The 23,737-nt window shown below is 36.8% G+C and overlaps 4 protein-coding genes and 1 non-coding gene across 6 annotated transcripts in view; all 5 read right to left on the bottom strand.

Moving 5' to 3' along the window:
- The window catches only part of snx29 (sorting nexin 29), a 192,729-nt gene extending 179,628 nt beyond the window's left edge, over positions 1–13,101 (bottom strand). Inside the window, exons 1-9 of the mRNA XM_039685322.2 lie at positions 12,571–13,101; positions 10,862–10,926; positions 10,349–10,401; positions 10,114–10,238; positions 8,291–8,471; positions 4,587–4,657; positions 3,763–4,017; positions 2,354–2,708; positions 1,075–1,199 (exon numbers count right to left, since the gene is read on the bottom strand). Coding sequence (XP_039541256.2) covers positions 1,075–1,199; positions 2,354–2,708; positions 3,763–4,017; positions 4,587–4,657; positions 8,291–8,471; positions 10,114–10,238; positions 10,349–10,401; positions 10,862–10,926; positions 12,571–12,577 — 1,237 coding nt within the window. The 5' untranslated portion in view covers positions 12,578–13,101. The remainder of the gene's footprint in view (positions 1–1,074; positions 1,200–2,353; positions 2,709–3,762; positions 4,018–4,586; positions 4,658–8,290; positions 8,472–10,113; positions 10,239–10,348; positions 10,402–10,861; positions 10,927–12,570) is intronic.
- A 148-nt stretch (positions 13,102–13,249) lies between these two features.
- Positions 13,250–16,448, bottom strand: tnfrsf17 (TNF receptor superfamily member 17). Its single transcript, XM_039685323.2, has 3 exons — positions 15,805–16,448; positions 14,268–14,408; positions 13,250–13,965 (listed from the first exon to the last, which is right to left on the bottom strand). The coding sequence occupies exons 1-3, from the start codon at positions 15,956–15,958 to the stop codon at positions 13,724–13,726; spliced, it is 537 nt and encodes a 178-aa protein (XP_039541257.1). The 5' UTR covers positions 15,959–16,448; the 3' UTR covers positions 13,250–13,723.
- A 92-nt stretch (positions 16,449–16,540) lies between these two features.
- On the bottom strand, positions 16,541–18,603 carry LOC148971441 (transmembrane protein 238). Of its 2 annotated transcripts, none has more exons than XM_089121835.1 (2): positions 17,534–18,603; positions 16,541–17,264 (listed from the first exon to the last, which is right to left on the bottom strand). In XM_089121835.1, the coding sequence occupies exon 1, from the start codon at positions 18,009–18,011 to the stop codon at positions 17,541–17,543; it is 471 nt and encodes a 156-aa protein (XP_088977961.1). In that variant the 5' UTR covers positions 18,012–18,603; the 3' UTR covers positions 16,541–17,264; positions 17,534–17,540. The 2 variants fall into 2 exon arrangements, with proteins under 2 accessions (XP_088977961.1, XP_088977960.1); XM_089121834.1 differs by having other exon boundaries at positions 16,541–17,376; positions 17,534–18,173.
- Positions 18,604–20,212: 1,609 nt separating this feature from the next.
- On the bottom strand, positions 20,213–23,413 carry rsl1d1 (ribosomal L1 domain containing 1). The gene is made up of 9 exons (XM_039685472.2): positions 23,267–23,413; positions 22,774–22,913; positions 22,538–22,676; positions 22,116–22,264; positions 21,364–21,465; positions 21,036–21,129; positions 20,776–20,901; positions 20,551–20,700; positions 20,213–20,456 (listed from the first exon to the last, which is right to left on the bottom strand). The coding sequence occupies exons 1-9, from the start codon at positions 23,339–23,341 to the stop codon at positions 20,310–20,312; spliced, it is 1,122 nt and encodes a 373-aa protein (XP_039541406.1). The 5' UTR covers positions 23,342–23,413; the 3' UTR covers positions 20,213–20,309.
- On the bottom strand, positions 22,349–22,473 carry LOC120488830 (small nucleolar RNA SNORA55). Its single transcript, XR_005624662.2, has one exon. It is a non-coding gene; the product is annotated as a small nucleolar RNA SNORA55 (small nucleolar RNA).
- Positions 23,414–23,737: the final 324 nt, after the last annotated feature.

Genomic DNA, 23,737 nt, shown 5'->3' with positions numbered 1-23,737 from the left:
ATATTCATGGAAGAAAATATTCAGCGGGGCATTAAAATTTAGCGAAAATCGTCAAAAACCCTGGCGGTGGCTGGCAACTTTTTTTTTAAACGCTGGCGGGGAAAGAGTTAAAGGAGTTGTTCACTTTTAAAAAAAACTTTTGCTGATAATTTACTCACCCCCATGTCATCCAAGATGTCCATGTCTTTCTTTCTTCAGTCGAAAAGAAATTAAGGTTTTTGATGAAAACATTCCAGCATTTTTCTGCATATAATGGACTTTAATGGGAACCAAATGGTTCAAGGTCCAAAAGACAGTTTCAGTGCAAACTGTTCAAAGGGCTTTAAACGATTCCAGACGAAGAATCAAGTGAAATGGTCACTCATTTAAAAAAAAAAAAAAAAAAGTTTAAGTTTTATAAGCTCAAATGGTCACCTTGCTCTGTGCTGTGATGCGCATTCGTGACTCTCCTGTTCAAACTCGTTCATCAAAATGAACGAATCTTTTTTCGTGTCATTTGGTTCATTCAACGAACGAAATGAACGAATTGACTCAGGAAAAGATTTGTTCATTTTGATGAATGAATGAACTGAAACTGTCTTTTGGACCTTGAACCGTTTGGTTACCAGTAAAGTGCATTATATGGAGAAAAATCCTAGAATGTTTTCATCAAAAACCTTAATTTCTGTTTGACAGAAGAAAGAATGACATGGACATCTTGGATGACATAGGGTTGAGTAAATTATCAGCAAAAGTTTTTTTTTTTTAAAGTGAACTACTCCTTTAAATGACGTTAAAGGAGAAGGCATGCTTAAAACCACACTAAAACGTACCAACTTTTCATATTATAATGCATCATTTCATTATTAAAAAAAACATAAAAAAAACAATTGTGGGCGGTTCTTATGTTTGTTTAGTAAGCACATTGTATTATCTTCGTGAAAAATGTAACCTGCAATTTACACTTTAAGTTAAACTCATCCGTTTGAACAATCAGAAGACATAAAAATGCCAGCCCCATCTATGTGGACAAGAACATGAAAACACAGCAAGATGTCCCTAAATGAGCAGTGTGTGACAGGATGTGGGTCTGACCTTGTTGTGTATAGGGCTCGCTGGAGGCCAGAGGTATGAGAATGTGCGAGTTGTCATTGTCATTCTCTGTGATGATTTGCCTTGGTCTCCATGTAGAAACACTGGATAAACTCCCCACAACCAACCTATGCAGAGCAGAATGTTATAATCAAACCTTATAAGTTACTATAACTAAAAATTATACACAATTTCATGCAACTAACCCTAGACCAAACCCTAAGCTTAACCTAAGTACTTAAATGTATAATAATCTAAGTACTTAAATGTATAATTAATCTAACAAAGACATCTTAAAATAAAGTGTAACCCCTTATTTCATTGTTTCTTTGTTACAATGTAATTTCACAAGATCTAAATATTATTTTACTGCATGTACTACTTACTATAGGGTTATGGTTTAGTGTTAGTTGCTTGCAATTATGTTGCATTGCAAATAAACTACTTTTTACAGGTTTGGGGTCCGTAAAGTTTAACTTTTTTTGTCGTCATATTTTTGAAAGTCTCTTAAGCTCACCCAAAGATGCATTCATTTGTTTTAAAAATGAAGTAAAATCAAGAATATTTAGAAATATAGAGTTGTGCAGATTAATATGTAGTTATGAAGTTCATAAAAAAACATGAAACATTCTTTCTCAGGATTCTTTGATGAATAGAAATTTCAGGAAGAACTGCTTTTATTTTAAAATAGAATTTCTTTGTAACATTATAAATGTATTTTACTATTACCAACATTATAAATGCTTGTCGCTTTTGATATGTGACGTGTAACAAAGACACATTAAAATAAAGTGTTATTATAAAAGTTAATAAAGCTATATTTAATTGTCAATTCGGTTGAAGTCTCACAACATCCTGATGTTTATTAAAGGTGCATTGTGTAATATTTAGGAGGATCTGTAGACAGAAATGCAATATAATATACAGAACTACAGGTGATAGTGATTTCAACAATTAAAACAACAATGAAATCGCCCTCGTTCACTATTCCCTACATTACTCCACTAATATAGTCCACTTGAAGTATTAAATGAAATGAATGAGCGAATTCGGAGACCCGGGAATTTATTCGGCACGACCCTCGCAGTGCATTATGGGTATTCTCTGGCCATTGAGTGTACATCAGCTGTACACCCGTTATTGCGGTGCATTATCAGATTGAATGAGTGCACTCAATGTCCACTATGGTTTCGGACACCACTACAAATGGCTGTCCCTTCAAATAGCGCCCTATCTAATGGTATAAGGGGTGATTTCGGGAACATCTTTTAAGTAATCTCACCGCTCCCCATTCCCATGATCCTCTTGTGGGAGCTCCTGCCTGCTCTTTCCATAAATGTCATCCTCTTCCTCATTGTCAATGCTCTTGGTATCGGACAGCACTCCATTCTCTGTGGGCGTTTCACCCCATCTCACAATCCCAGGCTCAGTCAGGCCATTATGAATGGGAGAGGTAGAGTCCGGAGGGTCCAGAGCCTCCTCAGAACTCATATGACCCATCGCACTCTTTCTGAGACTCCTCACAACGTCCTCACCAGCTTCATCCTCATCTTCCGCACCCACGTCCAAGTCATCGTCAAACGAGATTATGTTTGTGATCTTCTTTTTACGTCTACGGTCTTTTCTTAAACCGGAATCTAAAATGCAATTAAATCAATAATATAAGGGTAACTAAACAATGGCAACTGAATCTCAGTCATCAAATGAATGCACAATAATAATAATATTTATTAGTTAAAGAACAGGAAATAAAACACACTCTTAGACAAATTATATCTTTAAGGATACAACAGCATGTCAGTGGGGTAGTAACAATAAAGGGACATCTTTACTGAAACATGAACACACTGGAGAGCTGCTTCATGGTAGAAATTAAAGGGATACTCCACTTTTTTTGGAAATAGGCTCATTTTACAACTCCCCCAGAGTTAAACATTTGGGTTTTACCGTTTTCAAATGTATTCAGCCGATTTTCTGATATTTAGAAGAATATCAGTAACCAGACAGTTTCTGGTCTCATTGACTTCCATAGTAGGAAAAAAAATATACCGTACTATGGGAGTCAATGGGACCAGAAACTGTCTGGTTACTGATATTCTTCTAAATATAAAAAAATTGGCTGAATACATTCAAAAACGGTAAAACCCAAATGTTTAACTCTGGGGGAGTTGCAAAATGAGTCTATTTCCAAAAAAAAGTGGTTGTAATTCTAATTGAAAGCCACACTGACACTATTTTTCATGCCTACCGCAGTTTCTTGTATAAAGTGCAATATGAATAAACGTGAAATGATGCATGTAAACTGCAGAGCTTGTGCAAACACATCCACCTCGCTATGATCGGATACTTTATTGTGCTTATTCTGTTTTAGATAGAAAAGCTTGCAGCACATATTTACATATTCATCTAAATGCCGCTCTCAGCAACGTGGGCGCCGTTGGATATTCACTCAACAGTACACCCCTGAAAAATTATTCAAACTTTTTTTTAACTCCCAGGTGAAAAACAGAAAAGAACTTCACAGTGAGTGTATATAGTGGCCTTCGGGGTACACATCTACGCTCGAGGTGCATATTTGTACCTTAGAGTAGTAATAACCCCAGTGACAAGCTGTTGTACCCCGAAGTAGCATTTTTGCACTTTTTTTTGCCAGTGCATGTGTAAATCTTATATAGTATGTGACTCAAGAACCTGCAGAAGTGCTTCGGGGCAAGACAGGCAGTGGGTCTGATGGAGCATCGGAGCGAGGAATGAAACCAGGAACCACGGCAGTGGCAGTGCCGATTTCCCGCAGAAGTGTGCTGACACCTTGAGTAGACTCTTTCCACAAACTGCTCATGCCCTGTGTGGACTCCTTAAGCAGGTGGGAGACAGACGGTCCCCCACGGGTCACGCCATTTAGGTCCGTGTTGTCAATGTTGATGGCAAACAGGATGGAATTGAGCCCTGTTGACACATAAACTGAATTGACACTTGCACAAGAAAGGATGCCATACACTTATAATGTTATGCTAACTATCAGAAGCAAATAGAGTGCCAAAGTGATGACGTCACTTTGTAGGACAACTCGGAAGTTAGCGGCGCATGGGTTCCCTCGATCGAAAAGTTATGCATTTTCCCCATAGACTTTTGGAAAATCACAAAAAATAAGATCTGTGTTCAACAAAGAGTTGTGACCCTTACAAGTTTACAATCTTTACAAGTTAAACCAAAATGTATACATTTTGAAGCCTATATAAAATTTCAAAAACCACAAGTAGATACAATAAAGTTTAAAAAAAACACAAGTTATAACTGCTGTGGTCTGTCATAGATGAAAACGTGAAAATATTTAGAGGCTTTGTTCACCACAGACCTTATTTCAGGCGATTTACCAAAAATTCATCCAAAAAACCCATAGACTTTAAGGCAAGGGAACCGGGAGTGCTAAAATGCTAACTCACTTCCGCGTTTTGGCGTACAAAGTGACGCCATAACTTCGGCACTCTGTGGTAAATATCTTATTGCAATATCACCTGCAGCCATAGTGGGCAGCATACTGGCTCTCTCCTCGTCCAGGACAAAAGCCCAGTCTTCATAGAAGGCACTATATATGAGGGTGAAATATTAAAGGAACACTCCGACTTTTTGGGACTTTAGCCTATTCACCTTACCCCCCAGAGTTAGATAAGTCCATACATACCTTTTTCATCTCCGTGCGTGCTATAAGTCTGTTTGACGCACCCACCGCTAGCCTAGCTTAGCACAAAGACTGGATGTGAATGGTTGCAGCTTTCATACTAATCCAAATGAGTGACAAAATAACGCAAACGTTTTCCTATTTACATGTTGTGGTTTGTATAGTCACAGAGTGTGCAAATATCAAGGCCATATGAGACACAGACATCTTTTGACCGTATAAATACTATATTTTCTGAAGGGGAAGCACTGCTACTTGGGCAGAGTGATAACAATCACCTGAGACGCACCGTGACGAGGAGCAGAGAGTTCGCTTCGCTCAGCGTTGGAATAAAGAGTCAGCAATTACTAACGTTAGATATAAAAGCAAAGTTTATCATGGGTGTTTGCTTTATTGTATGAGCTGTGACAATAAACAGGGGAGACCAGGTAATACAGTACCATGTTTCATTGATTTCCAACCAAAAACGCACCCAGATTTATAAATATCACATGAATAAATAATTATTATTACAGGAATCAATATATTTGAAATGCAATTTATTAGCTGAACCAAATGTATTCAACAGTAAATACATTTGCCTATATAATATACAGTATTGCATTACTATAGGATAGAATAAGGGGAAAGTAATAGCACAAATTGTTTTTGCACAATGAACTCACAGCCTATCGTACCCTTTTGCACGCTCAAGTTCGTTATTTCCATGGTTATTTCAAATTTAGGCTACTAGGCGCGCCGCGCGCAGGGTGCAAGTTCAACGCGGTGAACGCGCTCGTTTTTTTTTCCCAAGCGCGTCCGCACCGCATCAAGATAAAAACATATTCATACCCTAATCATATAATAGTGTCACTAACGTTACATTAGATCTGGCTAAAGGCACTGTTACAGTAGGTCATCTAAAAACATAACGGAACACTTACCTCAGCCGCAGGTGATCCACTTGTCCTGTCTGTGCTAGCGATGGGATGGCCGTATCCTTCAGCACATTATGGTCCGTGTGGCAAATTCCATTTTTTCAAAATAGTCGTCCTTATTGAAATGTACCGAGCAAACATAATGTCCCTTGATAATCTTATGGTGTGTTTGGATAAATATCCAGAGTAAGTTAGCCATTTCTTCATCCAGTCAGCGTTTTTAGTTGGAATTCTGTGAAACATGGTATTACCTCCCCTGTTTACAGTCGCAGCTATTTACAATAGAGCGAAAACCCATGACTCTAAACTATGCTTTTACTATTTATAAATTGCTGACTCTATTACCCAAACACCGAACGAACTCTCCGCTCCTCACCACAGCGTGTCTCCGGTGATGCGGTTATTACGCCGTCAAAGTAGCAGTGCTTCGCCTTCAGAGAATAGTTCCCAGGTTTTATACGGTTAAAAGATGTCTGTGTCTCATTTGACTTTGTTATTTGTACATTATGTGACTATAGAAATCACAACATGTAAATAGGAAAACGTTTGCATTATTTTGCCACTCATTTGGATTAGTATGAAAGCTGCAACCAGTCACATCCAGTCTTTGTGCTAAGCTAGGCTAGCGGTGGGTGCGTCAAACAGACTTATAGCACGCACGGAGATGAAAAAGGTATGTATGGACTTATCTAACTCTGGGGGGTAAGGTGAATAGGCTAAAGTCCCAAAAAGTCGGAGTGTTCCTTTAACATCTATTTATTTTCACACAAGTTAGGAGTTCTTAAGCCCCGTTCACACCGCCAGAGACTTTAGAGGGAAAAGACTAAATATAAAATGGAATCAGTACGTAAAATGCTTAATATTAAAGATGAACGAGAAACAGCAAATGCTCTTGGTCGTCACAGCTATTTATAAGAGGCGAAAGCGTCAGTCTATCTGGATTCACGATAACATTAAGGCTTGGAGTGAGCATGGCGAGTACCACTGTCTGATGCAGGAGCTGCGGCTGGATGAGGTCCGGGAAGTTAACCGCTAAAATGAACTTCTCCATCTTGTCGCCAACAATATACGACAGGATGAAGTGACTGATGGATAACATGCTCTCTCCACTGACTCAACTACTCTCTTAATTTGCATAAAGTTAAATGATCACTTTGCTCGTGTCGCCAGAAATCACCAGTTCTAGAGATGGGCCGATCATGAACGATTCAAACTAATTTTTAATATGACTCGGGAACAACGAGTTGCCCCTGAAAAATCCATTTTTTGATTCTGAGTCGTTTGTTCTTTTGTTACGTTTTGTTAAATAATTCCCAACTGTAAGAGTAAAGGGAGGTTGGCAAACAAGTGAATAGTTCCGGCTTTTTTATTTCTTCCAGTTAAGTGAGCATTTCTGGTCTCAAATTTCTTACAATTAATACATTTGTGAATTTCTGTCATGATGGTTCTTTTCCATAACATTGAATGTGGTAATGAAGAGTTGGCCGTCAAACAACTCGGACCTGAAGACGTCACCTCGGCCCAATGGTCAAAAGTAACTATTCGAAACGAAACTACTAACGAAAACTATTCGTTTATTTCTCCCTCTGCGCGAGTCAGGTTACTAGTTTAATAGCGTAAGCTTCTGTTACTGTACGTCACACGCATCACACACACATGACCAGCGTCGGCCAATAGTGAGCCTACGTGTGACGTAGCTCTACGCAATCACACTACGTTAACTGACTTACAGGCTCATGGAGAAGGAAGTGAATAGTTGAAATAAAGTCGTTATTTTTGTTGTTTTTTTGCGCACAAAAGTGTTCTCGTCGTTTGATAAACTTAAGATTGAGCCCCTGTAGTCACTTGGACTATTTTAACGATGTCTTTAATGACTTTTCGAGGACAGCAAGAGCCAGTCCCTCAAGAAGCCTATGGACTGTATGCAGGAGCGATCTTAATATCTTAAATATCTTAATTTGTGTTCCGAAGATGAACGAAGGTCTTACGGGGTTGGAACAACATGAGGGTGAGTAAATACTGACAGAATTTTCATTTTTGGGTGAACTAACCCTTTAACTCTTGCACGGAATGAGACAATTTCACCAAAGTCGGTATAACTGTAAATGGCCTCAGTATGAGGTTACGTGAAAAAGAACGAGGTCACTGCCACTTAGTGGCGCTGTAAAATGAAAAAACAACAAAATTGCGGAGACTCTAAGCCGAAGGTGAACTAATAATTTCTGTTTCCGCTACAGACAATATATGACAATAGAACGAATGACTCTGATCGGGAGGGGAGGTGAACTAATAGACTGCTAAGCAATGAATTATTAACCAATTCGGTCTCTCATCATTTGGCGTTTGCTGCATTATAGTTTTTCTTATTCGAAATGTGATCAACATTTGCTAAAGTAGAAGTGTTGGGGAATTTGGCAATTAACATGTAACATTTAAATTATATTCTACCAAACTTCACATCACTAGTAGCCAGTTCTCGATTTAAATGAATTGGATCATGTCACTTTGTCACTGCGCGTCACTGGTGGTGTAAACAGGGCTTTACTGATATGTAACGAAAATCAACAAGGATAATAATAAACAAAAAAAGACATCCAAAACCAAGAATCATTGGTGTCTTTACCCAAGACGGGCATTATCTGCCAGCAACATGTGTAGATAACGCTCTAGCGAGTGTTCGTTCAGGGCACAGCGAAGCCATGCCCGGCCCCGGCCCAGCTCAGATGTGATATTGCGCAGAGAGTAGAAGCGCTGCAACTCATGGCGGTTGAGGTGCTCCTTCACATAAAACCAGAACGTCAGCTCTGAAACACACAAGAGAGTCGGTTTGAACTGCCACAGCAATGCTCTCAGTTCCCCATTATTGATAATAGAGATATCACAGACGTTATAAGGAGGTCATTTTGTCAATCAGAATTTAGATCAGCAATACTTATTCTAAAAATCCTCATGGTTGAGAGAAAAGAAAATTACAATAAATGTTTTCACTGCAAAAAATAAAAATATAATCTCTATAATATAATGCTGTTGTATAATATAACTGGTCACTTGGGGCTCAGGTAGTCTGGACTGTGGATAAAGGGTAGTGAAGCCTAATGTTTAAAGATCTGGGCTGGAAACTAAGAGGTTGTGGGTTCTGATGTGATCATTTTACTTGCAAAATAATACATTTAAATAACTTATTAGTATAACTTATTATTAACTTATTAACATTATTAACAACAGCTAAAAGTGTTTCCCATGGGATTGTGTGAGACTGTGGAGGGCAACAGACTATATAGATGCATTTGGTTTTTAGCTGGTTTGACAGATGATGCAAAACCCAACGTCAAATACATTATGAAGCTGCGGCGGGACAGATTAGACTGTGGCATCAATGGGAAACAATGGTTAAATATTATTTACATATTTAATACCATTCAAATGTATGGGCTCAGTCAGATTTTTTTTGTAATTTTTTTTTTATGCTCACCAAGGCTGCATTTATTTGATCAAAATACAGTATATTTATACAGTATATATAATATAATACAGTATTTATACATATTTAATATATATTTTATTATACACGCGTTTATATATATATATATTGAGATATATATTGAAGAAACATTACTCAGTGACAGCGGTCTTTCAGAAATAATTCTAATATGCTGATTTGTGGCTCAATAAATATTTATTATTATTATTATAAATGTTGAAAACAGAAAATAAACAGCATTTACTTGAAACTGAAATGTTTTGTAACATTATAAATGTTTTGACTGTCACTTTTGAAAGTATGAATGTGTGTGTGTGTATATATAATAGAGGGGGGGGGGGGGGCATCCTCAAGATAAAAATTGACACCGTAGCTTTTTGCATGAACTCATTCAGCAGTGAATTTCTTCAACCATGTTCAGTTTCGACTAGAGTTCATCAAGTACATTATTTATGATATCTCAGAATCGTATAACATCACTCAAAATTTCCCCACTATTTTCTGGATGGCAATCAACTTTCTACTCTACAAAAACTAAAAAGTACTCACTGTGAGCATTGATTGATAGTATCACTCTTAGTTCTGCTGTTAATTTTAAACAGTTCAAAACCACAACAGGTGCAGAGACCAACCTCAGAAAATCCTTGTTTCTCTTTTTTGCCATTTTTACAGGGCTTGTTGCATAACCATCTGGTTTCATAAACAGTATCGGCACCTGGTTTTCCTGTATGAGCACTCATAAGCATCTGTTTCCTCTATGGACAACCCATAACACCGCATATGTTCTTTGTTACTAGGGAAATCTCTCAGGCAATGACTCTCAGGGGTACCAACTAAGACAAACTCATTAAGTAGTGCACAGAGTTCACCAAGTAAAGGCTTGGAAAAATACTTCTTTGCACCGTGCACAATCATACATTGATGAATATGGCTGGTCAAAAGCTGAATGACAGAAAACAAGGTACCTGCTTCAGTTTTACTGCTGAATCCAGCAGCATGTTTAATGGCAGCTGCAGTGAGCGCCAAACCGCGGCTTTTCCTCAAGCCGTGTTGAAATACCGCTTCAAACTGGGCACACAGGCATATGACTCTGAAAACAAACAGCAAAGGAGGACAAAAATATGATTCAGCATAATCGTATCAAACTATTTCAGACTTATAATATAAACAGATAATACTTGGATGGACTATTCTTCCCACCTGCTATCAGAATCTGAGGCAATCTCCTTCCTGCCACCAAAGCGAATTTGGCACTGAGAAGATAATAATTGTTTAAAGCAAGGAATGGTCAGTCTTTATCACAAAATACTTAACATCATTCAAACAGTTGGAAATGATAGACTTTTATATGCAACATATATGTTTTTCAAGGATTGCTGCAGTACATTCTGATCTGCCATTGTTACTAAACTCACTAAATAAAACTGCTGGTGAATGGGAGAAAGATAAACAATTCCCAGCATTAAAAATATAACAACATGGCTCGATAGGGCATGATGTAGCAGTGTTCGTTCACGAAAGGCATTCTGACAATTAAAAAAAATCTAAACCGTTTTATACTTCTTTCTAGCCCAATAGATTAAAACTGGTCTCCCTTGGCCTGTTTTATAACAACTTCTTTCCTCGTTGTTTGAAGCCAGCATTGGCAAAAGAGGAACTGTTCTGCATAAATAAGTTATTAATAGTCAATTAAACAAGTCAATGTCACCTTACCTGTTTAACTGCATCAAGAAGTCTCTCTAACAGGTTTTGTCTTTTCAGGTCATTTTGCTGCGCGCCTGTAAGGAACAATGTCCTGAAATATTACTGACTGAACTGGCCTCACTTAACAATATAAACATGTCAAAATCACAGTGCATGAAATGTTTATGAATGATTAACTAATGTTATGTGACTGCACAGAAACAGAACATGCAGCAGTTCGCAGTGGCGTAACCACTGTCGATCTGAATATATTCATCTGATCCCTTCTTCACACACACACTTACATATACAGTATACATACACACACTCACCTAAAGGATTATTAGGAGCACCATACTAATACTGTGTTTGACCCCCTTTCGCCTTCAGAACTGCCTTAAATCTACGTGGCATTGATTCAACAAGGTGCTGAAAGCATTCTTTAGAAATGTTGGCCCTTATTGATAGGACAGCATCTTGCAGTTGATGGAGATTTGTGGGATGCACATCCAGAGCACGAAGCTCTCGTTCCACCACATCCCAAAGATGCTCTATTGGGTTGAGATCTGGTGACCATTTTAGGACAGTGAACTCATTGTCATGTTCAAGAAACCAATTTGAAAGGATTCAAGCTTTGTGACATGGGAAGGGATGGACATGGTCAGAAACAATGCTCAGGTAGACCGTGGCATTTAAACGATGCCCAATTGGCACTAAGGGGCCTAAAGTGTGCCAAGAAAACATCCCCCACACCATTAGACCACCAACACGCCTGCACAGTGGTAACAAGGCATGATGGATCCATGTTCTCATTCTGTTTACGCCAAATTCTGACTCTACCATCTGAATGTCTCAACAGAAACCGAGACTCATCCAGTATTCAACTGTCCAATTTTGGTGAGCTCTTGCAAATTATAGCCTCTTTTTCCTATTTGTTGTGCAGTTGAGTGGTACCCGGTGGGGTCTTCTGCTGTTGTAGCCCATCCGCCTCAAGGTTGTGCGTGTTGTGGCTTCAGAAACACTTTGCTGAATACCTCGGTTGTAACGAGTGGTTATTTCAGTCAAAGGTGCTCTTCTATCAGCTTGAATCAGTCGGCCCATTCTCCTCTGACCTCTAGCATCAACAAAGCATTTTCACCCACAGGACTGCCGCATACTGGATGTTTTCCCTTTTCACACCATTCTTTGTAAACCCTAAAAATGGTTGTGCATGAAAATCCCCGTAAGTGAGCAGATTGTGAAATACTCAGACCGGCCCGTCTGGCACCAACAACCATGCCACGCTCAAAATTACTTAAATCACCTTTCTTTCTTAAAGCGACCTTTTTTGGCAGTGGAGTGTATTATATTTATCTATACACACACACCCGCACACACAAAACTGTAAGTTTGGCTCCTTTGGAAACATCAGTCTAAAAATGCAGTCACACATTTGACATGCCCTGTCAAAACTGCAGATAAAGAACTTAATAAGTAGTACCAGGCAGTTAAGTTACTGTAGAAAAGCAGATTGCCAGTAACCACAAAAAAAAAAAAAAAACATTTTGTTCCAATAATTCACTACAATTTAAAGTGTATAACATTGTAGGATTTCCATATTCCCACCGCAGTGACACTGACTGAATGTTTTGAAACCTCAGACAACCTAACAAACAATATTGTTAGATAACAATGAAATGTGATTCAAACAGATTTAACAGCAGGAATATTTCACCTCAAATTTGCAAGTTGCAACTCACCGTTCATTCTGAAAATCCCGATTAAACGGTTTGGCAAGCGACATGAATCTCAGTTGAGTCGGTCCCTAAAGGTTTCAGATTAATCCCAAGTGACATTTAACAGCATTGTTTACATGTTGAATCGTTCTCCATAGTTTCATTTGCAGTACAACCGAGGCCTAGCTCAGACAACACTAGGCACTTTAATGCCGTTTAATGCATCACAACTATGAAGACGTTGTTTATGGAGTATCGTAAGGGTTTATTGTCCAGCATAAGTTAACTGTTTCTACCCAGTTAAGCTCTTATATCGTTGTGCTAACGAGAGCTCGCTAATGCCACTGCACAGCGCTCGTGTCCGTCACATGACAGACTTGGTGTCACGTGGCACCAACATTGTCACATGGGTCAAAACGATACCGAAATAAAACTATTTAGAAGTCGTTCAACAGTGGTTGCTGACATTTTAGTAAGTTTGAAATTCTGATTTAAAGGGAAGGTTCACCCAAAAATGAAAACTGTCATTATTTAGCCTACTCACCCGCGTGTTGTTGTCTATGACTTTCTTTCCTCTGTGAAACATAAAAGGTAATGTTAAGCAGAATAAATATTAGGAATTTACCACCTCCGTCGCCTTAGCTACAGTGAAAGTGAATGGTGACTGAGAATATCATTGTGCATATCCTTTTGAAAGAGAGAGAGAAAATTAAGCATCGGCTACAGGGTTTGGGATGAGGAAATAGTAAATAAAGGGGAGTAAATAATGGCAGAATTTCATTGTCATGGGTGAACTATCCCTTTTGCATAAATGCCATGCATTTTTTTCTGTCTTGAAGTATATTACATATATAAGACGACTACAATTGAAGCAGGCGAACACATTTTAATTTAACAAAGATGGGCAAAAATGTGTACTGTTTTTGCTTTGATAAATATATGTGAGTGAATCTGAGACGTAAAACATTTGGATAAAGCATGTTGAAAATTGTTTCCATTCATATTACACCTAAATAGCAGAGAAGTTCACTTTGACAGTCAAATGCCATCCTGTGTTCAAGTCATGTGTTCATAATTAGTACATCCAGCTCTCCATTTCAAATTATAATGAGAATGTTATCCAGTCAGGACAGAGTAGGCCAAGGTGAGATTGCAGAGTTTTCAGAGTCTGCTGCTGTTATACTAGTTCCATGCGGTGTCCTCCATGTGTGACCGGTGTAAACTGGTAAGTTTGTACTGTCTTTGCGGTCACCAGCAATGTGGTGCCTTCCTCAGTGGAGGGAAGAGGCAGATTGGAGTTGTAGTGATGTTGATTCAATCCATCTGGTAAATCAGTCGTAGCTTCATCCGTGTCTTCAGATTGCTCTGTGACATCCGAACCTCTCTCGCTGTCAGATGTCTTTTGTTCTTGACCTATCGCTGTGTGATATTTCATTGACTTCATAAGTATGTGTTTGCCACACAAGTAGGCTAATGTCATTATAAGATACTGGCTACTAGTATAGTTAGATATATCATGTACAATGCATTTAAAATGAAAATAATCTGTATTACATATTATTATATTACATATTTTTTCTTTTGATGTTGTTGTTTTCAGATGCAATGTCATACAACTTGAAATCAAGTACAGTAAACTAAGCAAATGCATGCACAATGAACTAAAATTTGAACCAAATTGTCTACATTCATAATATATCAAAATTCTTACAGCAATATACCTTTCATGATGATGGGCTTACAGGTTTTTCTGCGTATAACTCGCAGAATAATGGTCAGTGCAGTGAAAGCTCCCAGGAACACAAAAAACACGATCAAAATGAAACGGATATTTGGATTGTTTTCAGCTTCATTTGCTGGTACTGAAAAGGACACAAGGTATAAGAGAACAACATAAGACGTACATCGTGGACGTACGTTTTCATACCTTTTGCAGAATTTTCAAAGAGTTTGATATTTAAATAACTGGAGACTATTGCATTTTTTTATCTGATGAAGCTATTAAATGGATATTTTATGCATTTATATGTACATACATTATTTCACAAGACAAAATAATACATAGGCATACCCTTGATTCGTTATACACAAGGTATTTTGTGTATATTCAGGCTTGTAGAATATATATATATATATATAAGAAGTCTCTTCTGCTCACCAAGGCTGCAATTATTTGATAAAAAAATACAACAACAAAAAAAACAGTAATATTGTGAAATATTATTACAATTTAAAACAGCGGGTTTCTATGTGAATATATAGTAAAGTGTAATTTATTCCTGTGATCAAAGCTGAATTTACAGCATCATTACTCAGTCTTCAGTGTCACATTATCCTAAAGAAATTATTATAATATGTTGCTCAAGAAACATTTATGATGATTATCCATGTTGAAAACAGTTTTTTATATTTTTATTTCAGGATTCTTTGATGAATAGAAAGTTCAAAAGAACAGAATTGATCTGAAATGGAAAGCTTTTAATCACTACCATTCAAAAGTTTGGGGTCAGTAAGAATTTATTTTTTATTTTTGGGGGAAAGAAATTAGAAAATACTTTTATTCATCAAGGATGAGTTAAATTGATCAAAAGTTACAGTAAAGACAATTATAATGTTAGAAAAGATTATATTTTAAATAAATGCTGTTCTTTTGAACTTTCTATTCATCAAAGAATTTTGGGGGGGAAATGGTACACGACTGTTTTCAACATTGAAAATAATAATTTATGTTTTTTGAGCATCAGCATATTAGAATGATTTCTGAAGGATCATGTGACACTGAAAACTGATGTGTAATCAGCAACAGTAATGATGTTGAAAATTCAGCTTTGAAATTACATTTTAAAATATATTCAAATAGAAAACAGTCATTTTAAATTGTCACAATATTTCACAATATTACTGTTTTTCAGTTTGTTTGTTTTTTCATCAAATAAAGCAGCCTTTGGTGAGCAGAAGAGACATAAAAACAAAAAATCTTACCGATCTAAAACTTTTGACCGGTAGTATATATATAGGCCTATATATATATATATATATATATATATATATATATATATATATTGAACATTAAAAATGTTATTTAGCCTTTTCAAGGTAAGCTGAATCTCAGTTTTAAAAAAATTGACAACTTACTGATTCTGCAAGGAGTATGTAACTTACCATAACTGTAACTTAGAACAAGCACATTACATTAAATGATGTAATGTGCTTGTTCTAAGTGAAAAAGTTTTAAATAAGAAATAAAAGTATACTTACTTGAGGTACAAAATGTTTTGCAAATATTTGGTGGAGAGTTGCATCTCATGGAGCAATGTTGACACTCCTCAAGAAGTCCATCGTAATAAGAATTCTTTGCACATTTTCCCTCAACACAAATAATCATGTAAAGCAGCCATATAAAGAGAATCATCTTCCACTGAGGTGTTGGAAGTCACTGAACTGAACACAACAGTCAAAACTTTATTAAACCTAGTATGTAAATATGTCTTAAGGAGGGGATGTCCCTGAGCTATCAAAACTTTTGACTTTTACATTCGGGATCGGTTTAAATTTGTCAAATATTTTTCATGACAAAAACTGAACTATCGTCATTAACCACATTTGTACTTTTGTTTAGTTAAATAACTATTGATACTACCATTTGTTTCATCATAATAGACTCTTAAAGGAGTTGTTCACTTTCACTCATTCATCGCCTGGTGTCGTTTAAAACCCTTTGAAGCTGCACTGAAACTCTCATTTGGACCTTGAACCGTTTGGTTCCCATTGAAGTCCATTATATGGAGAAAATTCTAGGAATGTTTTCAACAAAAACCTTAATTTCCTTTCCACTGAAGAAAGAAAGACATGGACATCTTGAATGACATGGGGGTGAGTAAATTATCAGCAACAGTTTTTTTTTAAAGTGAACTACTCCTTTAATAGAATCAATCATCATTCAGAAGAACCTTTAATATCAATGGAATTTCTTCCATGAAAAACTGGGAAACCCTCCTTTTAAAACCTTTTTTAATAACATTTTGTCAACAAATTAGTATGAATTCAAAAAAAAACAGGACAATCATGCATATTAAATTAGCATATTACATAATATTATCAGTAGAAGTTAACAATAATGCATTAGCTAGCTAACAATGAGCAATATATTAAAGCATTTATTTTTTTATGTTAGTTGGTAAAGTCTAATTGCTTATTTTTAGTTCACGTTGCATTAACAAATGAGGTTTCATCTGTTCACAATGTATGAACTAACAACTTACATTTTGTTAAAATATTTATTAGTCTTTGGTTATGTTAGTTAAGAAATGCAGCTTTTCATTGTTCGTTGACAGTGTATTGCCTAATTTTAACAAACACAAGTTTTAATTTGAATAATGTATTAGTAAATGTAAAGATTAACAATAACTTGTACGGTATTAATAAATGCGGTAGAGTTATTGTTCTTTTTAACTAATAAAGCCTTATTGTAAAGTGTTACCCCAAATATTGTTCATTATTAATTAGTTAGCCATCATTGTAAAACGTTACCATATTAAATAATAGAAAAATATTTTAGTTCAGTTGGATTAAATGAACAATTTTTAAATACATTTATATGAACAATTATACATGAATGTAGCTGAATAACACTGATGATCTTAAAGATCTATAAAGCACTTCTAAAGGCAAGTCGTGACTGCAGTTGTGGAGAGAGGAGGGTCTTCCTGCAGAGCACTCTGGGAATAAAGAGGCAAATCAGAGCCGAACACTGAAAGTCGAGCAAAGTTTGCTGTGTGGTACAAAAGATAAGTCTTATTTGATTCTCTGTCCTGGCCAATGGGATTCCACCTGACGACCAGAATGCTATAAATGATTAACAAAGCCACACGTTGCATGAAAATAAAAAGATCATGCTTATTGATGATAACATGAAAGATGGCTGGTTTCCATTGCAATATACTAGTTTGTATTCTTTAAAACACCTTTAGGGTGTTAGTAGCATTACCTGCACGTTATATCACTAAAGGGTCTCGGTTCAGGTGGTTGGTCGTCTCAGCTGGCTGTGTATTCTGATAGGAGCTCATGGCAATGGTAACCGGTTGATCCGCCCTGGCCGTGCGGTTTTCATGAGAGCCTCCAGGCTGAGTGTTGGTTCTTCCATTTCTCCTGAGGGAATTCCTCAGTCCGTTGGAGAGACTGCTCGAGACTTTACGCATAACGCCTGAAATTCCTTTAGCGCGTTTGTACTGAGCAACGTCATCCTCCAGCTCTTCGGGAGGCACTTCGATATTCCCAGTGTACCAAAACACCCACCAGATAAGACTCAGGAAAATGATCACAGCTCCAGCGTATATTAAAAAGTCATGGAAAAAGATGTCCCAAAACACCCCAACTAGGAGGACAAAAAGTCCAAAGATGTCATGAAAAACTGCAAACCAAAAGGCACATTTACAACGTCCAACTCCTGGATGCTTTTTCTCCATATCCGTAATTTTATATTAGTGTCCCTTTTTATTGAAACATATAGCTAGACACCAGCTCTTCAATTCAGATCCATCTAAAGAAAACTACAGTGCTAAAAGTACACACTGCGTGAAACATGACGCACACCTTTACAGATGTTCAAAGTACACTGAAGTGAATAAACCTTGAGGTTCAGCTGTAAACCAATGCTTTTATCAGGATCACGAACATAAAGAGAAATCACGATAACGGACATCTTGTCAAAATTACACGTGCATGCAAGTTTTTCATGTGACGTCTTCGACTATATCTAATTCTAGACCATCTGCCTTTGTTTTCATTTTCTTTTATGATGAATGTCCAGACCACACCGAGCACAGCAAACATCAGCCCAACTGAAAAACACAATTGGCCCACTTCATCCTTCACAGGCATCAAGTCTCTCGGCTTACTGCCAAATAATCCACTGGAGCTGAGGATGACCACCAAACCAGCACTCAATGCTAGCCCACTAATGGTCAAGGTCAAGATGACGATGGGTTTGTGGTAGTCCAACAACTACAGGGTCCCGAACTGTTTGCATAGTCAAATCTTCACTTAAATCACAATGAGCGCATCCTGACTGTCAAACAAAAAATACACAAGTAAATGTCACTCGCTTTGTACGATCCTGTTTAATATAAATATCATTCTGAAACGCATTGTTCACTCACAAATGAAGATTCTGTCATTTACTTGCCCTCGTGTCACTCCAAAACTGACTGGAATCTCCATTGGATGGACATAAAACCACTGTTCCACAGAAGTCACATGAGGGCAAGTACACAACTTTCATTTGTAGCTGAGCTATCCTTTTAACAATATCATGTAAACGTTGTTGATAGCATCAAAACTTTTTTTACTTGCCTTCAGAGACTACTTGGTTCCTTTCGTTGTAATCAGCTGCACACGTAAATCCAGGAAATATGAGAGAGACCATTCAAAACACCTGTCTTGACCAAAACGATCTTGGCAAAAATCTCACATTTTTTGAAAAAACATGGGACTCAGTGACTAGATGACCATTACCAAACCAAGTGGAAGAACTCCAAACCAGTGTGAACAGGAACAGCAGCACAACAAGAGCAACTGGTCCAACACACCATCTAGATCATCAAATGCATGTAATATAATACATCTATTACACACACCTACTGTAAACTATGGAAGCTTGTTTGCGTGATATAAAGTGGCAATTGCGTTTTATAAAGTCAGAAATGCATGATATAAAGTCAGAATTGTGGGATTTAAACTATTCTGAGGTCTTTTTTCCCCTTAGAATTGGCCTGATAAGTTGCAATTGCGCGTTTATATCTCACAATTCTGAGAAAAGTGTGTTATAAAGTCAGAAGTGTGAGATGTAAACTCACAATTATGAGAAAGTCAGAATTGTGAGATAAAAAGTCGCACATCTGTCTTTTTTTCTCAGAATTGCAACTTTATATCTCGCAAATCTGACTTTATATCTCGCAATTCTGACTTTATATCTCACAAATCTGACTATATCTCGCAATTCTGACTTCATATCTAGCAAATCTGACTATATCTCGCAAATTTGACTTTATATCTCGCAATTCTGACTTTATATCTCGCAATTCTGACTATATCTCGCAAATCTGACTTTATATCTCGCAATTCTGACTATATCTCGCAAATTTGACTTTATATCTCGCAATTCTGACTTTATATCTCGCAAATTTGACTTTATATCTCACAATTCTGACTTTATATCTCGCAAATCTGACTTTATATCTCGCAATTCTGACTTTATATCTCGCAATTCTGACTTTATATCTCACAAATCTGACTTTATATCTCGCAAATCTGACTTTAAATCTCGCAATTCTGACTTTATATCTCACAAATCTGACTTTATATCACGCAATTCTGACTATATCTCGCAAATCTGACTTTATATCTCACAAATCTGAATTTATATCTCGCAAATCTGACTTTATATCTTGCAATTCTGACTATATCTCGCAACTCTGACTTTATATCTCGCAAATCTGACTTTATATCTCGTAAATCTGACTTTATATCTCGCAATTGTGAGATAAAAAGTCGCAATTATTATTATTTTTTTTTATTCAGTGGCAGAAACAAGCTTCCATTGTAAACAGAACATTGCATCATCAAATCCAGATACGACTTCATATAAATGAATTCACAAAAGCCATCATCAGACTTAGAATTCTTTTAATTCACTGTTGATCTGTCAGAACAAATGTTTATAACAAATTCAGGTTGCACACATTAAGCTGTACATTAATTGCATTTCAGATTTTATTTGTTTTAGCTTTTCTTTTCAGAACACGTCCTGTGACCTTTGGCGTTTTCTTGGCCAGTTTTTTGTCTTTTACAGTTTTCTTAAGTCCTTTGCTAGCAGGCCTGGGTGCTTTTTTCAATCCTTTTTTGGATATGGCCTATAAAACATACAACACCATTATTGCATTAATATCCATGCAGTGTAAATAGTGGTTTTACTAACAGTCCCTTGTGAGATGTGCAGACACTGACCTCCCGTTTTGGCTTTTTGGTTGGCGTCTCGATTGGTACCAGCTGTGGTATTTCCTCCTCACAGTCTTCATCTTTCTCCATCTCTTTAGTGATCGGCTCTGATAGTTCTGTTTTCTTATTTTCGCTCTTTCTCTTTCTCTTTTGTGCTCCCTAAAAATGAAAGGGTAAAATAAATGACTTCTTATTTTACAAAAGTATTTTTGGAGCAACTTTAAGCAACTTCACCTTTGTTGGATGAGCTTTCTTCTGTGCCTCCTCGACCACTGCAAGATGACTCAAGTCAGAGGTGTAGATGGGCAGAGCAACTGAGTTCTGACTCTTCAAATGGATGATTTTTATGTTTTTTCCTGTCTGAGAGGAAAACATAAGATTCAAGGTTTTGGATGAAAACACTCATCCCATTAAAAACACAAGACCACAAAAATAAATAATGAGTAGCGAATGATATTGTGAGGGGCATAAAACTCTTAACCCACTCTACTCACTGTTGCTGACTTTGTTGATATGGTGGAAACCGCCATGGTCACATTGTCGACTATCTCATCAGCCGTCATGTTTGAATGTGCAACACGTGCCATGCTGCAAAGGTAAATCTCACAAATCAGGGAAACTGAAAACATTTTGGGATTTTGGGAGAAAAGAAAAATCTCATGTTTCATAGTTTGTAGGGACAAGTTCCAACAGATGAGGAGACCCGTCTGGATACACTATGAGTTACTGTCGCACATTTTTAACCCATATCCAGCTGTTATGACGCAGGAAACGGTTTGCTGTAGTGCTTCTACGTACTGTAAGTATATCAAATGTTCATACCAACAGGAGCCTTTGTTTGAGACACAGAGGGTGGTGCCTTGAATGAGGAGCTCCATGTGTCTGGCCAGACTTTTACTCTCTAGATCCACCGACAGAGGAGCCCTGACAGAGAGGAATAATAATAAACTTTCATTTCTATAGCGCCTTTAAAATTAGCATCTTCACAAGAATAAGATCAAATACCATACAATTATACAAACAATGCATTAATGAAAGTCAGTAACAGACAAAGATAAAATACCAAATAAAAACATACTATGAAAAGTAAGTAAACAAGAACTTTTATGAATGTCATTCACAATCTATTGTCAGTGTAGATGCATTTCATACAGCTCACACAGATGTCATTTTCAAAAAGGGATGCAGATGTGTTCATTTTTAATGTTATTGCCCCGACAAGAAAATTAGAACAATATATTAAAGTAGGGATGGGCAACGATTTATCGCATCCAAAATAAAAGTTTGTTTACATAATATATGTTTGTGTAGTGTGTACATTTAATTTGTATATATAAATACCCACACATGCATGCATTTATTTAAGAAAAATGTGTTATTATTAATATATCAAATATTTATCTTTATATGTAATATTAATTGTGAATAAAAATATATACATGCATTATTTGTTTTCCACAATAAAAACCACTGAGCTTTGATCATAAAATTAAGCCTTTAAATATCTAGTGTATACAATACATCTCAACTCTGAACTATTTTTTGTTTTGTTGTGTATTTAAAAGCAAACTTACTTCTTCCTCTCATAGAAATGTTTTCCAATGTGGGAGGGTAACCTGCGTCGAATACGTGCGTCTGCCAAAAACACGTCAAAGTTGCCTAGCAGTCTTCTCTTGGCTTCAAACGGCTTATACTCAGTTTTCAAAACCTTAAAGGGAATCACCTAACAAGAGGGGGAAAAAAATCATGTAAACATACTTTTAAATACTTTTAAATAGGTAAAACATAATTTTAAATAGACCTGCTTGTTTGTTTCAAAGTTTGTAGAGACAAGTTCCAATAGAGGAGACTCGTCTGGATACACTCTGAGGTACTTTTAGCACTTTTTAACCCACGACCAGCACTGAGACAGGATAGGGTTTGCTGAAATGCATTTGCATATAGTAAACTATAATAATTGCTGAAAGCATTGAATGATCAGACAGATAAAATATACCTCTATGGCATTTTTGAAGCCTCTCTCAGTGAGTAACTTCTTGTAGAATCTCTCCGTCTGTTCTGAAGTCATGTTGGGTTCATCTCTGGTGAAGAGACACACGTCTCCCATTTCTTTCCTCACTCCATGGGGTAAAGGACTGTGGGACAAATCACATTTGGTGAGAGCAGTAACATACTTAAATCCGTTATGTCTACATCAATGACCCTGGATTCATTTCCCTTTGAAACACTTACATGCGAATGGTTTGCTCCTTCTTAGGGATTTTCCAATGAGTAAACAGTAGGAAGATGGCCTGACCCTCATTCTGGAAGAGTTTCTGGGACGAGGAGCTGCTCTTTATATATGCCTGTAATGCCTGTGCAGCTTTCTTCGCCTTTAATATGATGTTTGAACAAAATTAAGCGTCTTTTAAAACGTTTCCAACGTCAGAAAAAGACATGGAATCAGAAACAGCCATAGAATCAGTCATTCATTGTTATAGTCACAAACAATATAACTTCATTGGGCATATACATAACAGGTCAACCTAAACATAATAACTTTACATGTTTTTATATCTAAACCTCGACAGTTTGGTTGCCGCGCTTGTAAACAGCTGGTTGCCACAGCATTGATTCTTTGTAAATACATTTTGACAAGGTAAAGTTACCCACCCAATCGGAAATACACACACACACACAAATAGTAAAACATAACAAATGTGCGAGGAAACTATAGCTCGTTTACCTGAGTCCGGTCGAGGACCAAATCTTCTCGTGGGGACTCCATTCTGCACGTGTGTAGAGGAAGCTCAAGACGCATGCGCGTTTCCGGTAAACGTCACTTAAACTTTTATTTTGAAAAAATGTATTAGATAGTGGGATGCTTCATGAGTTGGTCACTTTCCTGCAGCACAACAAACCCATTTTTTTTTTGCATCCAGGCCTAATTTAAATGGAATAAAACTTTTGCAGACCTAACAAATGGATGGGTTAATATTATAAACATTTTTTAATTTTATATTATAATATTAATATTATAATTTAAAATGATTAGAAAACAGATTCCTCAAATTCTCCATTTCTTGTTAACGTTTATAATTTTCTAAATATATACATTATAAAATGGACTATAAATAAGCTTAAGCCATAATAAAATACCATTATTAATGAAACAGTGGCACATAATTCCCATTTGGCCATCCTGCTTTCTTATCTG

Source organism: Pimephales promelas, chromosome 17, assembly GCF_988280905.1.
Source record: "Pimephales promelas chromosome 17, fPimPro1.hap1.1, whole genome shotgun sequence".
NCBI lineage: Eukaryota > Metazoa > Chordata > Actinopteri > Cypriniformes > Leuciscidae > Pimephales > Pimephales promelas.
The sequence above is the reverse complement of the archived record's forward strand: the minus strand, read 5'-3'. Positions and strand labels throughout refer to the sequence as shown.